Raw genomic sequence first — 18,427 nt, forward strand, 5'->3', positions numbered from 1 at the left:
TAGACTATAGTACATAGGACTACAAGTACCACTACATTTTTAATATATCGAATCTCTGAATTATTGAACTTAATTTAGAATATCTTTAAAAACTCGACTAACGGAAACATCGAACCAAAATAACGAAAGCGAAAAAAGAAAAAAACGAAAAAAATAATTCAAGAAAATCATTTATTTTTCCCCTTTTTTCTTCTTAAATAAATCTTGGGAAAATCATTTATTTTTACCCCTTTTTTTCTTCTTAAATAAAGTTTGGGAAAGTGCTTAAATAATGAGGCAGCTTTTAGGGGTCTTTGTTGTATATATTTCAGCAATTTCATGATGGTGCAGTTGTAAGGTGTGTTTGGCTGTGTTCCAGTTATATATATATATATATATATATATACTAGTACTTCACCCGTGCGTTGCACGGATATCAGTTCCAAAATGAGAAAAATAATAACATTTAAACGATTATCTCTTTATAATAACACCAATTTAAGTAAAACAAAATGGAAGGAAATAAAAAAAATATCTCTTAATTCAGAGTTGTAACATTTGAAATTCAATTAAATATTACAAAGAAAAATACGCGAATGGCGCAAAGCACGATATGAAGATTAAGTGAAATAATTTAAAAATATGGTATAAATCTATTTCATAGAATGCAATCTACTACACCATGTGAATCCTCTACAAAATAACTAACTTAACAACAAACACAGTAGCATGGAGGTAACACAATAGATATTCAAATAACTTGCAAGTTTATCACTAACAACATTCAATTAGTGATGCACATTAATCAAACAACAACACAACTTATAAATATTGCAAAAGAGATAAGATGTATACGCCAATACAAATAATAATACCAATACTGATATCAATATTGATACTAATAATGATACTAATAATGATACTAATACTGATACTAATAGTAATACTAATACTAATACTAATACTAATACTAATACTAATACTAATACTAATACTAATACTCATACTCATACTAATATTAATACTAATACTAATATTAATAATAATACTAATAATAATACTAATTTTATATATAAAAGAAAGAAACGCTGGGCAACCCTAAAAAACCCTAATGGTATTTTCTGTAATTAAATATTTTTAATATTTTTTTCTCTACTAATTTCTAACTAATTTTTAACAATTATCAAAATTGAAACTAAATCCCGAAGAATCCTATCTAACGGTACTTTTGTAACTATTTATTTTTAATATTTACTAATTTCTCTAACTTTAATTTTCAACAATTATTAATCTCCTATTTTTCACCAATATATCTCAAATCTTAAGAAATAAACATAGAAATTCGATCTACATATTTGGATTATAAATCTTAATATGTCAGATTTAAAAAAAAAACTAATGAAACTAATGTTAAATAAAATATGAATAATACTATATTATTAAATTTTACTATATTAGTATACTATATTTTCTTATTATGCATTAAATTGATTATTTTTTTAACTTTCGAAATAATATCCCGTGCATCGCACGGGGAAAAAATGCTAGTATTGATAGTAATAATAATAGTAATATTGATATTAATATTGGTACTAATACTAATATTGATACTCGTACTACGGGTACTTATACTGATACTAATTCTAATACTAATACTAATACTAATACTAAAACTAATATTAATACTAATACTGATACTGATATTGATACTGATAGTGATACTAAACTAATACTACTACTAATACTTACTGATATTGATACAAATACTGATACTGATACTGATACTGATACTGATACTGATATTGATACTAATACTAATAGTGATACTGATACTGACACTGACACTAACACTGACACTGATACTGATATTGATACTGATATTGATACTGATGTTAATAATGATACTGATGTTGAGAGTCATATTGATACTCATAGTAATATTAATATTAATATTAATATTGATACTCATACTAATACTGATATTAATATTGTTACTCATACTACAATGTTGATAAAAATACTAATACTAATACTAATATTATACTAATAATACTAATATTAATATTACTATTGATACATATATTGTTACTATACTGATATTGATATTAATATTGATACTCATACTGTTACTGATACTGAAACTGATACCGATACTGATACTGATACTGATATTGATATTGATACCGATACTGATATTTATACTGATACATGTACTGATATCGATACTAATATTGATAAGGATACTTATACAGATATTAATACTAATATTAATACTAATACTAATACTATTACAAATAGTAACATTAATACTATTATTGATACTAATACTATGCTAAAACTAATTTTAATGCTACTGATCTAATGCTAATGATACATAATACATATACAGATACTGATACTGATACTGATACTGATACCGATACCGATATTGATACTAATATTGATAATGATACCGATACCGATACCGATACTGATACTGATACTGATACTGATACCGATACCGATATTGATACTAATATTGATAATGATACCGATACCGATACCGATACTGATACTGATACTGATACTGATACTGATATTGATACTGATACTGATAATGATACTGATACTTATATTGATACTGCACTGATACCGATATTGATACCGAAACTAATAATGATACTGATACTGCACCTGATACATATTGTGGTATTGATACTGATACTGATATTTATACTGATACCGATAATAATATTTATACGGATACTTATACTTGTGTTAATACTAATATTTGTATTAATACTAATACTAATACTAATACTAATACTAATATTAATACTAATACTAATACTAATACTAATACTAATACTAATACTAATACTAATACTAATACTAATACTAATACTAATACTAATACTAATACTAATATTAATACCAACACTAATACTACTACTAATACTAATATTAATACTAATACTATTATTAATACTATTACTAATACTAATATGTTAATATTGTTAATGTTAATGCTAATACTAATTTTGATGCGAATATATATATGCTAATTATTATGCTAATGCTAATTAGTTGTAATTCTAATATTATCCAAATCCTTATTATATTACTAATTTTATTCGTAACACTAATCATAGTTCTAATCGTAATCCTTATCATAATCCTATTCTTAACACTAATCATAAGCCTAATAATTTTAATACTAATAATGCTAATGCTAATGCTAATATTAATTCTAATTCTAATTTTAATCTTAATTATAATTTTAATCCCAATTCTAATGCTAATCATAATCCTAATACTAATGCATGTCACCAATTATCGTACTAAGCATAATCATAATTTTAATTATAATTCTAATACTAATATTAATCATAATCCTAATATTATATTAATCTTAATTACAATCTGAATCAGATTTCTGGTATTAATACTAATACTAATTCAAACAATCTTAATTATAATTATAATTCTAATACTAATATTAATCACAAATTCTGATTTTGCAACAATTTTTTTTTTTTTTTTTTTGCAATGATCTAGTATTTAGTATAATTCAATCTCGAACATTTAATATTTAATTATATTATCAAACTGACATTAAAATTATTTAAAATATTATAAGGGTATAAGCAAACGTTAAGACATAAAAGAACAATAATCATTGTTAATAAGATAAATTATGAAAATCCTCATGAACTTAGGCTAAATTACAGAAAACACCCCCACTTATCGATGATTACCAAAATCTCCCTGATGTTTGTTTCTGTCTTACACGACCCCTTATGGTGTGCTTTTTTTACGGAATCTTTTTTATTCTATGTAATGTCCCAAAAAATATTGAGTCTACCCTTACATACGTGACATTTCTTTTATCGTACTTTATAAACTCAAAAATTAATCTCAGGGGTGGTCATGGTAATAATTAAAATTTGTGAAAGTGTTATTTAAGAAGAATAAAGATTTCGTGTAAAGTTCACATGATGGTAACTTTTGCTTTTTAAAAAGTACCATAAAGAAATGTCGTGTGTGCATGGTATAATAAGCATTATTGGACCACGTAATAAAAAAATTCCTTGACAAATCATACCATAAGGGGGTCGATGTAAGACGGAAACAAACATTAGGGGAATTATTAATATAAACTATTTATGGCAAGAGCACTTCGAGTGGGATTATTAAAGGATCTATCAAAATATTTAACCACCATTTTTATATTCCAAAATAGTAATTTTTAATTCTAATAGAGTTATGAAATGAGGTATTTTGATACTTCATCTTTCAAAATGTAAAAATACATTATGCAATCATGCAGAATAAAATATCAAACATGAGTTATGAATTTAATCACATCAGTGTCCATTTAGAAAATAACATGTGGCAATAAGATATATTTAATTAACAAATATTTAATAACTATGGTTGGAGCAAATACATTTAGATAAATATCAAAATAAAATATTAAATAGCACATAAATATTTGCAATAAACTTATGTAAACGACTATCTCTTTATCACAATACCAATTCAAGTAAAACAAAATGGAAGGAAATAAAAAACATAAACTTTATCTATCTCTTAATTTAGAGTTGTAACATATGAAATTAAGTTAAATATTACAAATAAGAAAACATGAGGCGCGCAAAGCACGATATTAAGATTAAGTAAATCATTTAAAACATATGGTATAACTCTATTTCTTGGATTGCAATCTACTACACTATGTGAGTCTTCTCCAAAATAACTAAGGTAACAACAAACACGGTAGCGGAGAAGTAACACAATAGATATTCAAATAACCAGCAAGTTTATCACTAATGGCGTTCAATTAGTGATGCACATTACTCAAACAACAATAAAACTTATAAATATTGCAAAAGAGATATGATGTATACGCCACTACCAGTACTGATACCAATATTGATACCAATACGGATACCAATACTAATACCAATATTGTTACCAATAGTGATACTAATTCAATTAATATTGGTACTCATACTAATATTGATATTGATACTAATACTAATACTAATACTAATACTAATACTAATACTAATACTAATACTAAGACTGCTATTGATACTAATACTAATAATAATATTGATACTTATAGTGATACGAATAGTGATATTGATACCAATAGTAATACTCATACTAATTATTAAGACTAATACTGATACTAATAACAATAATAATTTTGATACTGATACTAATACTTATACTCATACTGATACTCATAGTAATATTATAGTAATACTAATATTAATACTGATACTGATATTGACACTAATATTGATACTCATAGCAATATTAATATTAATACTAATACTTATACTAATACTAATACTAATATTGATATTGATACTGATACTAATATCGATACTCATACTGATACTCATAGTAATATTAATACTAATATTGATACTCATATTGATACTCATATTAATACTCATACTCATACTTATACTCACAATCATACTGATACTCATACTAATACTGATACTAATATTGATATTGATATTGATACTGATACTGATAATGATACTAATATCGATACTGATACTGATATTTACTTGATACTGATACTCATACTGATACTGATACTGATATTGATACAAATGATGATACTGATACTGATACTCATACTCATACTGATACTGATACTGATATTGATACAAATGTTGATACTGATACTGATGCTAATACTGATACTGATACGGATACGAATACTGAGACTGAAACTGAGACTGATACTGATACTGATACTGATATTGATACTGATAATGATACTGATATTGATATTGATATTGATACTGATACCGATACCAATACCGATACTGATGCCGATACTAATGCCGATACTGATAATGATACCGATACTGATATTGATATTAATAATGATATTTAGACTAATATTAATATTAATATTAATACTAATACTAAAACTAATATTAATACTAATACTAAAAACTAATATTAATACTAATACTATTACTAATACTATTATTAATCCTAATATTAATACTAATACTAATACTAATATTAATACTATTTCTAATACTAATATGTTAATATTGTTAATGATAATGCTAATGTATATATTCTAATGCTAATACTAATTTTAATGTTAATGTTAATCAGGATATGTCGCTTATGCTGATTATAATTGTAATACTAATATAATCCAAATTCTTATCTTATTCCTAATCCTATTCATAATACTAATCATGATTCTAATCCTAAACCTATTTCTAACATTAATTATAATCCTAATAATTTTACTACTAATAATACTTATGCTATGCTAATGTTAATTCTAACTATAATTCTAACCATATTAATCCTAATTTTAATGCTAATCATAACCATAAAACTAATACATGTCACTAATTGTAGTACAAATCAATAATCATAATCTTAATTATAATTCTAATAATAATATTAATCATAATCCTAATATTAATTATAATACTATATTAATCCGAATCCTAATCCTAGTATTAATACTAATACTAATTCAAAGAATATTAATTATAATCCTAATTCTAATGCTAATACTAATCACAATCCTAATTATAATTTTGCATCAATATTTTTGCAATTATCTATTATTTTGTATCAAAAAAAAATTCTATTCAATCTCGCAACTTTTATATCAAATTCCTTATGTGTGGTACCTGAAACATCAAGAAAAACATATTAAATATATTAGAAATTAATATTTAATTATATTATCAAACTGACATTAATATTATTTAAAATAATATAAGGGTTTAAGCAAACGTTAAGACGTAATAACGATAATCGTTGTTAATAGGATAAATTACGAAAATCCTGAACTAAGGCTAAATTACGGAAATCAACCCCACCTATCGGTAATTACCAAAATCCCCCAGATGTTTGTTTATGTCTTACACGACCCCCTTATAGTGTGATTTTTTACGGAATCTTTTTTATTCCACGTAATATCCCAAAAATTGTGGATTCTACCCTTGATGACATGACATTTCTTTTATCTTACTTTTTAAATACAAAAATTACCCTTAGGGGAGGTATAGTAATACTAAAAAGTTGTGAAAAAGTTATTTAAGAAAAATAAATATTACGTGTAAAGTCCCCCTCAGGGTAATTTTTGTCTTTAAAAAGTACCATAAACAAATGTCGCGTGCATGATAGAATCTGCATTTTTGGGGGAATATTCCATGTAATAAAAAAAAATTCGTGAAAAATCATACCGTAAGATGAAAACAAACTTCAGGGAGATTTTGGTAATTACGAATATAATATTAATTAGTAAAAAAGATAAATGTATAATATCAAATGATTTATTCTGCAATATTTTTTTTATATAAATCCAAGTTTATGAATTAAAATACAAAATTTTCGTAACACCGTCAATCATACAATTATAATAAGTGAAGATTTTAAATAGAATTTAATTAAATTTAAATTAAATTAATTACTATTAAAATTAAATTAAAAAATAGAAACTATTTAGAGTTTCCAAGAAAGTTGTTATATTCAGTGCATTTTATAAATGGTATGATATAAATATATAATAAAATAATTAAATATCTTTTTAATTTGGAAAATGGTGACATGTTTTTTGATGATTTATTTTCACCAATCAATTTGCCACGTGGGATGAAATTGAATACATGTCACCAATTGAAATTGACAAATGTCAATCAATTAGGTGTGAAATTCAACTTTTATATATTATATAGATTATATTATCAAACTGACATTAAAATTATTTAAAATAATATAAGGGTATAAGCAAACGTTAAGACGTGAAAATAACGATAATCGTTGTTAATAGGATAAATTACGAAAATCCTCATGAACTTAGGCTAAATTACGGAAATCACCCCCACTTATCGGTAATTACCATAATCCCCCAGATGCTTGTTTATGTCTTACACGACCCCCTTATGGTGTGATTTTCTACGGAATCTTTTTTATTCCACGTAATATCCCAAAAATTGGGGATTCTACCCTTGCAAACATGACATTTCTTTTATCTTACTTTTTAAATGCAAAAATTACCCTTAGGGGAGGTAATAGTAATACTAAAAAGTCGTGAAAATGTTATTTAAGAAGAATAAATATTTCGTGTAAAATCCCCCTTAGGGTAATTTTTGTCTTTAAAAAGTACCATAAACAAATTTCGTGTGCATGGTAGAATCTGCATTTTTCGGGGAATATTCCACGTAATAAAAAAAATCCGTGAAAATCATACCGTAAGGGGGTCGATGTAAGACGAAAACAAACATCAGGGAGATTTTGGTAATTACGAATATAATATTAAATTAGTAAAAAAGATAAACATATTCTCTGGTCATGTTCATGTAAAATGTATAATATCAAATGATTTATTCTGCAATATTTTTTTTATATAAATCCAAGTTTATGAATTAAAATACAAAATTTTCGTTTCACCGTCAATCATACAATTATAATAAGTGAAGCTTTTAAATAGAATTAAAATAAATTTAAATTAAATTAATTACTATTAAAATTAAATTAAAACATAGAAACTATTTAGAGTTTCCAAGAAAGTTGATATATTTAGTGCATTTTATAAATGGTATGATATAAATATATAATAAAATAATTAAATATCTTTTTAATTTGGAAAATGGTGACATGTTTTTTGATGATTTATTTTCACCAATCAATTTGCCACGTGGGATGAAATTGAATACATGTCACCAATTGAAATTGACAAATGTCAATCAATTAGGTGTGCAATTCAACTTTTATATATTATAAATATCAATATTAGTATTAGTATTAGTATAAGTATTAGTATTAATATTAATATTGCTATGAGTATCAATATTAGTGTCAATATCAGTATCAGTATTAATATTAGTATTACTATAATATTACTATGAGTATCAGTATGAGTATAAGTATTAGTATCAGTATCAAAATTATTATTGTTATTAGTATCAGTATTAGTCTTAATAATTAGTATGAGTATTACTATTGGTATCAATATCACTATTCGTATCACTATAAGTATCAATATTATTATTAGTATTAGTATCAATAGCAGTCTTAGTATTAGTATTAGTATTAGTATTAGTATTAGTATTAGTATTAGTATTAGTATCAATATCAATATTAGTATGAGTACCAATATTAATTGAATTAGTATCACTATTGGTAACAATATTGGTATTAGTATTGGTATCCGTATTGGTATCAATATTGGTATCAGTACTGGTAGTGGCGTATACATCATATCTCTTTTGCAATATTTATAAGTTTTATTGTTGTTTGAGTAATGTGCATCACTAATTGAACGCCATTAGTGATAAACTTGCTGGTTATTTGAATATCTATTGTGTTACTTCTCCGCTACCGTGTTTGTTGTTACCTTAGTTATTTTGGAGAAGACTCACATAGTGTAGTAGATTGCAATCCAAGAAATAGAGTTATACCATATGTTTTAAATGATTTACTTAATCTTAATATCGTGCTTTGCGCGCCTCATGTTTTCTTATTTGTAATATTTAACTTAATTTCATATGTTACAACTCTAAATTAAGAGATAGATAAAGTTTATGTTTTTTATTTCCTTCCATTTTGTTTTACTTGAATTGGTATTGTGATAAAGAGATAGTCGTTTACATAAGTTTATTTGCACATAAATAAAATTTCATGATGGTGCAGTTGTAAGGTGTGTTTGGCTGTGTTCCAGTTATATATATATATATATATATATAAAGCAAAACTTTTTGGTAGATCAATATATATAGCAGGTCAAGGCAAAAGCAAACACGTGAAAAAGGTCAAATGGGTAGTTAAATTATAATATCCACTTCAAAATCTGCTTTGGGCTTATTACTCAGTGAAGAACCTGCACAATTTGATACGCTGTCGTCTCATTCAATATTATTGTTTTTAACTTTTTTCCTTCCCATACTCTCTCTTTCTGCTCTTTTGTAAAAGTAACTGCAACTTTAATCAATTACCGTATTTTATGTTTGCCGGAGTCGAATTTATTAACATTTTTATGAGGGGGTTCGATAATGCTGTTTAAGCATTTTACATACAAGAAAAAATAGGGATTCGAGAATTGTTGTGGGGTCATGGCCTCCTCTAGCTCTACGCTAAATCAAACAACTTGTAGATGTTTCGAGTTTAAATTTTATTGTTAATATTTTCTAACTCGAATTTGTCGTATATAATTTATGTCTGGTGTGGTTTACATTCAACGTGTGGTTCGCAAGCTATTGTACGCAGTGGCGGATCCAGGATTTTTGCCAACGGGGTTCGAAATTGTAGAATAAAAAATTTAAATATCACTTTATAAAAATAGTGGACCAAAAATTTACAATTTATAAACTTTGGGTGAATTGTGGAAATATTTAAAGAGAAAAAAGGTGAAAATGTTAAGATTTGAAAAAGAAGTCAGTTTTTGAGATAGTGGGGAATCAAACCCACTACCTGTTAGTGAATTTACAATACCTTTACCACCTCAACCAACAAAATGTTTTGTTAAATTATCTATAAAAACAGTATTTGTCAAAACTCAAGGGTGTTCAACTGCACACCCTAGACCATAGGTGGATCCGCCACTGATTGTACGAGAGTTAGAGTTTGAATATGCTTAGTGTATTTATGTGTTAAAAGTTTTATTTTATTACTACAAAAAGAAAATTGTAAACTGCACTGGAGAAGCTATGTGCGACGATTACAACTTTGAAAGTGTTTTTTTGTCATACATATACAAACCTTCATCATGAAAAATAAATAAATGAATAAGTTGGAGTTTGTTTGTATATTCTGACCTGAAACGCATGAATATATCCTAAAATAACAAAGAAAATTCAAATTCAAATTCTTTATTTTACCAAACATACCGCTATTGTTTTTTTTTTTTTTTTTTTTTTTTTTTTTTTTTTTTTTTTAAGGAAAGGGGTGTGAGGTTAATATTTTTAGAGTAGTGTTATTCCACCTCCAAAGTATCTCAATTCACCACCAAAGATTATAAAATATTATAAATGCCTCTCAAATTTATAATCCACCATCCTTCCTTAGAGTAAACTGCAAAAAGTACCCCTGTGTAATCTCTAAATAGCGAAAACCCCCCTACGATAAATAAACTAGCAAAAACTTCCCCTATAAAATTATTTAAATAGCACACTCGGCCCATTACTCATTTGAGGGTTGACTTCATATAAAAAGACTCAAATACCCCCGGGATTTTGCAATTAATAAATTATTATATTTTTTAAATATTTTAATTATTTTATTTTGGCTTAATTCCACTTTGCACCCTTGAAATATACCATTTTGGCACTTTGCACCCCCAAAATAAATTAATAGCACTTTGCACCCTCGAAATACAATAAATCATGCATAATGCACCTCAAATGATTTTTTAAAGCTAAAAAATATAAATTTAATATTTGTAGTGATATTTTTTTAGGATGCCAAATGTCAAATATTTTTTTTATTCATCAATCATTTTGAAACTATAAAGTTCAAAAATAAAAATACATTCCATCAACATATTTAAAAATTATATTGTTTTATCAAAATAAAATATTTTACGAAAAAAAATCATTCAGCTATTACGTTATCAAGTTATCTGAAAATTATTTTTTCTTCCAAATATTTTCACCTAATATTTTACAAACAGTGACATAAAAGATCCACAATCGAATAATTTAGTGATAAAAGATTATTTTTTTTATTTTTCTTTTGTAAGATAATGTAGTTTTTTTTTTTTTTTTGAATAATCCGGTGTAATTTTTATTTTTTCGCACTTTGTCCGCTCGAAATTAGGTTTGAGGTTCAAGAAAACAACAATTTTTTTTTATTTTGTACCCCAAAAAGAAAAACACCAATGAAAAATAAAATTGCCTTTATTATTCAATTGAGGGTGCATTGTGAATGATTTATTGTGTTTTGAGGGTGCAAAGTGCTATTATTATTTTTCGAGGGTGCAAAGTGCCAAAATGGTATATTTCAAGGGTGCAAAGTGGAATTAAGCCATTTTATTTTTGTTATATCTTAATTATAAAGCTACAATGGGGTCTTTAGTTTATTTCTATTTTTATTATCTTATAATTTTGGTATATATTTTATATTATCCCTACATCAAAAGAAAACTTAAATTTCATTATTATGTATTTAAAAAATATATATACTTAATTTGGTTAACAAATTTTTAATAAATTTTCAATTTAATTATTTAATATTTTTTAACAATATTTTAATTTTTAAACAACCAAATTAAAAAGAAAATATATATACATATAATATATATACATATAAATACATTTTAAGGGTCAATTTCGTCATTTCATGTCCAAAAACCAACTCCCAGTCGCGCAACCCGCGAGTGAGCCACACACAAGTCAACTAGGGGGTTTTTGCCTTTGACTAAATTTCACAGGGGTGTTTTTGCTAGTTTATTTATCACAGGGGGGTTTTGCAATTTAGAGATTACACAGGGGTATATTTTGCAGTTTACTCCCCTTTCTTATATTCACTTAATCCTCATGTGTTCTAAGTTGCTTCTATTTTTTTTAATTTTTATATTTTTTTATATTTTTTTAATTTCTTTGCTTTTTTTTTTTTTTTTGCAATGAAATATTTATTACAAGATATTAAAACTTCCATATCAGATGACCTACGGTTTATGTATTCTTTGTTTTTAGAAAAAAAAAATTATATTTAGTCAAATTGGCCAATTGTGGAGTAAGTTTAGGACGACCTTCCATACAATTCCATACAAGTACTCTTAATTTATTTGTCAAAAAACGTGAATTGTTGCTCCTTTTGACATTTAGAAATATTTTTCTCTGACGGAAGTATTATTCACTTAAGGTGGTGAGGGTGAGATTTCCAATGAAAACGAGGTGGAGTTCATTTTTGATAAATATTTCAATTAGTTTAGTAGTAGACGCTTTATAAATTTGTAAAAAATAAGCAATGGGAAAAATGAAAAATATATTTAATTTGGTGGTGAAATGATATTTGAGGGTGGAAATAGCACGTCTCTATTTTTATGATCTACCTTCAATAGTAAAATATATGTGTTTTTAGTATTTTAATTATTTTGATCATAACTTTTGCATACAAAATTCAATTGCACTCCTTATAAGGGTGGAAATTGGACAAATTGGATCGAAATAAACACTTTTGGAAAAAAATTGATTTTTTTTATAGTGAAAATCTATTTCAAATTTTGTTCCAAAAAAAAAATTAGAAATTTTCGGACCGGAATTGCGGAATTTGGAGAATAAGTGTTTAGTCTCCAGAAATATAAAATGCATAATAAATTGATGTTATAAGTATAATTTCCGTGAAATGATTGAATTTTGAAATTACTTTTGGAAATTAAAATACGATCGAAAATCGGAATCTCGTTTATATTCCAATTCCAATGAAATAAAAAATGGGAAAAAAATTGGAATTGGATTTTCAAAATCCGAAATGAAAAATATTGTTCTAAAATCGAAAATATCCGGTTCGGAACTGGGAAAATAGAAACTTTGTTCCAATTTTCCACTCCTAACTAATTATATTCAAGTTGCACTAGAAAGATGATAAGAAGTTCTACAACATTCATATTTTAATAACTTGTAAGATTTTATTTTCATCATAGTAGAAAACTGCATTGAATCTTTCAAGACAATTCGTAATCTTAAAATCTGAATTCTTTTGATCACAACATTATATCATACGAAATTCGATTGTACGTATTCAAATTGTATTCAAAACCCCCTCGAAAACGTTCATAATTTATATTTTTTTTAGATTTGGTTTTAATCAATGTCAAAACTTGCATTAAATCGTATTGTCTTAAGCTTTTTTGTCTTATCTTGTTGTCTAAGATAGTAAGCTATCTAAAATAAGGTAACAAAAAATAATTCTAGAAGGAGATTGCAAATGCGTTATCGATGCTCTTAATACTGGTGGATCTCCATCTTCATCTTTCGGAGCTTTTGTAGGGAAATGTTCAATTATTTCTCGTTAATTCCTTTACTTCGTGTAATTTTGCCTTTGTTAAACGGACTGGGAATCACTTGGCTCATGTCCTTGCTTCTATGGAAGGATCGTCATTTAATGAAGGATCTAACTTTCCCGAATCTTTGGCTATTATGTAACTTAGGGGTGAGCAAGTCGGACCCATCAACCCGTTGAACCTGTCAAACCCGGTAAAAACCACCTCACTAGGACCGGACGGATAGATCCATCTATAGGATTGGGTCCTGAAATGGACAAGATCCGTGGGTTTGAGTCGAAGACGGGTTCAAAAAATTTAATACCCGTGAAACCCGTCCCGCCCCGCTATACAAAAACGACATCGTTTTGTTTATATTATGTAGTATAATAAATTAATAATGTATAATACATGAATAAAGTATGTCTTACATGTCAAAACGTATATCTATAACCACGACATCGTCTCGTTTTGTCTATGGTTATCTATTTTATTTTAAATCTTGTCTAATAAAGGTTTGAATTTAGTTACTCTTTTTTGACACGTGACATTTATCATTGATGTTATTCACATTTGTTTCGATTTAAGATTTTACGCTTGGTCATTCATTTTGATTTCTAAATAATTTCGCTTAAAACTTATAAATTATTTAAGAAAATAACTTTTTTAAATTACGACGGGTTTCGACCCGTGAAGGTTGAGTTCTACTTTAAACCTGCAATAAACCCGTCGAAAATCTACAAGTTTGATTCCTTAAAATCAAGAACCGTTAATTGACAGGACAAGGGCAAGTTTTACTAGAACCCACATGTTTACTATGCCTAATGAAATCCATCTCATTCCCCCAAAAGAATTTTTTTTACACTTTCTCATTTTAACTTTAGTTGGTTACAAATAGAGCTACAACATTCAAGATTTGCAATTTGTGAGATTCAAATTAAATCATTATTAAAAAAGTCAATATAAAACAAAAATTAAACATAAAATTATTCAAAATAGATGTATGCATGATCATAGTCAAGTACATCTTTGGCACAAACTTGTGCCCTTTCACTTGGACATTCGTCATTAAGAAACAATCAAACAATTAAATTAAATAATGCAATTCAAAGTTTCAAAGAGTTTCAAGTTTTAATCAACAATTGTTGAATCCCTTTGTGTGAATTTATGCAAAGTTATTACAACTTATTTTTTTTATATACAAGTACATGTAACTTGGAAAAAATAATATCCGAGTTTACCGGAAAGACGAGCCAATCAGAAGATCGTTTGCTTCCAGAATCAATCAAACGAAGTCCTAATATATCTCTCAATGTAAATTAGGTCTTAAGTAAAACTAAATAACTTACAGAATCTTGGAAATTCCATGGAATATTTGTTCTGTTCTGAATTTCCAAATCTACCCACATGGGGTAAATGTAACATACTCACAGTCACAGAGAATAACTGTAATATTTTGTCTTACCTTAAGATGTTACGTCTAATTTATCCATAGCTTGTTTGTTTAATTAATAAAATGGTAGTTTAGACAATACATTCATTATGTTATACTTTATAACGCAACGCGCTGTCAGTTTCAAGGAATAATTACTAATACCATATAAATTTATAAGTTATTTAGTCTTACCTCAAGGGTATTCCTAGTTTGCCCTATATCTTAATTAACAAAATAAAACAAAATTAGGATACAAATATTGTTTGATTTAAACATGTCAAAAATAAAATGGGATAGCTCTGCACACAGTACGTAGTGGTGTGATGCTTTTAGCATCAAGACTCATCTTATCCCATAAAGATGATGTTTCTTTTCTTTTCTTTAGTGTTGGATCCCAGACATCCCTAGTGGGTGTTTTTTTTTTTTTTTTTTGGGTGAAATATTTTTATTATTATTTTTTTCTTTTTTCTTAAAGAAAAAAAAAAAAAAAATCTGTATATATATATATATATATATATATATATATATATATATATATATATAGATACAATATTTTGTGTACAGACAGCTATGGTGTCTTGTTGTTGATTGAAATTTGGGGTTTACTTTTTGTTCTGTTACAAAGCTCTGAAAAAATTGACTAAGACCCATGTGAAAAGATTGGCTCTGTAGTTATCACCCCCACCCCCCATATTTTCATATTTCATCACTTCACTTTCATTCATATTTTTCACTGTTCATCATCAACAACTATTCCCTTTTGCCCTACCAAACTATAAAATTAAAATTATATATTATTTATTGCTAACTCCTTTTTTTTTTCTTGAATTTAATGCATTTATTTATTTACGTGTAGCATAAATTTAACCGTTAAACTCAATTAATTAATCAATATATATATGTCTTATTACAAGAGAAAATTAGACAGTTAGTTTATTACTTGACGTATAATACTCAAACTGAATATGACTAATACTAAAATGCAGACAGAAATAAACTCATTGGTTCAAGAAACCTATGTTCTAGTACTACACATATATATATATGTTCAAGAAACACATTGATTCTTATTTGTACGTATAGTTGTACAAAAAGTTCAAAGTTCAGAAGTACTGTACATGATCAAAATATACAAAAACCCCTTTTCAAGATCTTCATATACGGTACCGATCTCGAAATCACGAAGAAAAAAAAATAGTACACGCGTGAAAAACCCTGAGATCATATATAATAATTCATGTTTTATATATAAGCCCATAGAAACAAACGGATTTAATAATTATGATGTCAACAAATTACTAATTGAAAACAAGCTAAGGCTTATATATATATAGAGGGAGGGGGAGAGAGAGAGAGAGAGAGAGAGAGAGAGAGAGAGAGAGAGAGAGAGAGAGAGAGAGAGAGAGAGAGAGAGAGAGAGTGAAAAAAGAATTTGACATTGAATTAATTAGGTCTAAACTTCTGGCTGCAGGAGAGACAAGTGATCTCCATGCACGTACTTGAATTAGCTGATCTTTGTCGTTTCATATTCTCGGCCCTCTCCACCTCCTCTCTAGCCCTCTCCCACAAACTCCGGGCCCGCATAAACTCCGACTGAGCTAGCTCCATCTCCCTCCTAGTCAGCTCCATCACTCTCTCCGCGTAGGCCCTCTCCATTGCCGCCAGCCGAATTTGCTCCGCCGCCTGCCATTTTAGGGCATCGGTGCAGCTAGAATCCATCTTCTTCATCACATGATGATCAACAAAGTTGTTGTTGTTGTTGTTGTTGTAGCTTCTTAAAACTTGTCTTAGCTTGAGTGGCTTTTTGACACTTATGGATAGTTGGAGGTCTAGAGACGGGCCCTCGGAATTGTGATCAGTTGTGTACGGGCCGAATCGGGCCGGCGTACTCGGCGGCCAAGGTGGAGGATATTGTGAAGCAGGTGTTGGTGGTGGTGGAGTAGGGAAAGAAAGTAGCTGCATTTCTTGAGGATCTTCTTCCATTGAAGAGTAGTGTGACATGGCACAAAAGACAAGAGGGAGTAGTGTTATATTGGGTGTGGCTAATTTATGTTTTTAGGGTTTCTATGGAACAAAATGAAGGCCCATATATAAGCATTTCCCTAGAAAATTGGATTTTATTTCTAACTTTTTATACTATATATGTATATAATAAAAATTCAGATCATGTTACATATATAGAAGGATGTAGGAAAGTCGCATGTCTCGAACCCTAAATCTTTACCCTAGTAATGAAGATTAAGTAATTTTTTATTATTTTCAATTATAATAAAATGTACAATTTTATTATTATTTCCCCATGCAAAAGGAGAGGGGACCAAGAATATGTGTGTTAGCATCATCATGAGTAGCATGATTTATTGGACATCGCTTGCATGATCCCATGAATATGGATCTTTAATTTGGAATTAGATATTTGAATTTGATTGTACTTTGTTGTTAACCCTCTTTAGGACTCATCATATACATATATATAAAAGAAAGTGGTGATCTTATTATCCCACAATTAACTCTTTGTAAATAACACATATTCAAAGTTTCAGGATTATTTTTATGCTATATCCGGTGAAAACTATATTGGGTGAATTTTTACTGTTGGTCTACATATATTAATATGAGTGTATGTGTATATGAATGGTAAAGATCTACTCAGTGTATTTCACCTGTTGTAGCATAAAATAGACTAAGTTTAGAAGTAGCTCGAGGATTCTACCATCGCAACTAGAAGTGTAATGTACATCAAAATAATTAGAACAATGAAATATTCATACTTGAGAAATTATAAAATCATAACATGTGTAGTATTTTTCTATTCATTGTAGAGCAACTCAGAAAGGAGATTGTATGACCACTTTGTTTAATTTTGGCGATAATATTTGCGACTGCTTGATATTCAGCCTTCGTGGTGATCTGCCGTTTGGAAGACCAAGAGGTGAGGATGATAACTCAATAGTCCCATGTCGATTGTGAGATGTCAGGGCATCCACCCCAATCGGCGTCGGGGTACGCGACGAGGGATAAGTTCGAATTTGGAGAAAGGAGAA

The 18,427-nt window shown here is 27.5% G+C and overlaps 1 protein-coding gene across 1 annotated transcript; it reads right to left on the bottom strand.

Moving 5' to 3' along the window:
• Window positions 1–16,428: 16,428 nt before the first annotated feature.
• LOC105951650 (uncharacterized) lies at window positions 16,429–17,557 on the bottom strand. Its single transcript, XM_012975101.2, has one exon. The coding sequence runs from the start codon at window positions 17,382–17,384 to the stop codon at window positions 16,827–16,829; it is 558 nt and encodes a 185-aa protein (XP_012830555.1). The 5' UTR covers window positions 17,385–17,557; the 3' UTR covers window positions 16,429–16,826.
• Window positions 17,558–18,427: the final 870 nt, after the last annotated feature.

This window comes from Erythranthe guttata, chromosome 4 (genome assembly GCF_056151865.1).
Source record: "Erythranthe guttata isolate IM_541 chromosome 4, IM_541, whole genome shotgun sequence".
Taxonomy (NCBI): Eukaryota; Viridiplantae; Streptophyta; class Magnoliopsida; order Lamiales; family Phrymaceae; genus Erythranthe; species Erythranthe guttata.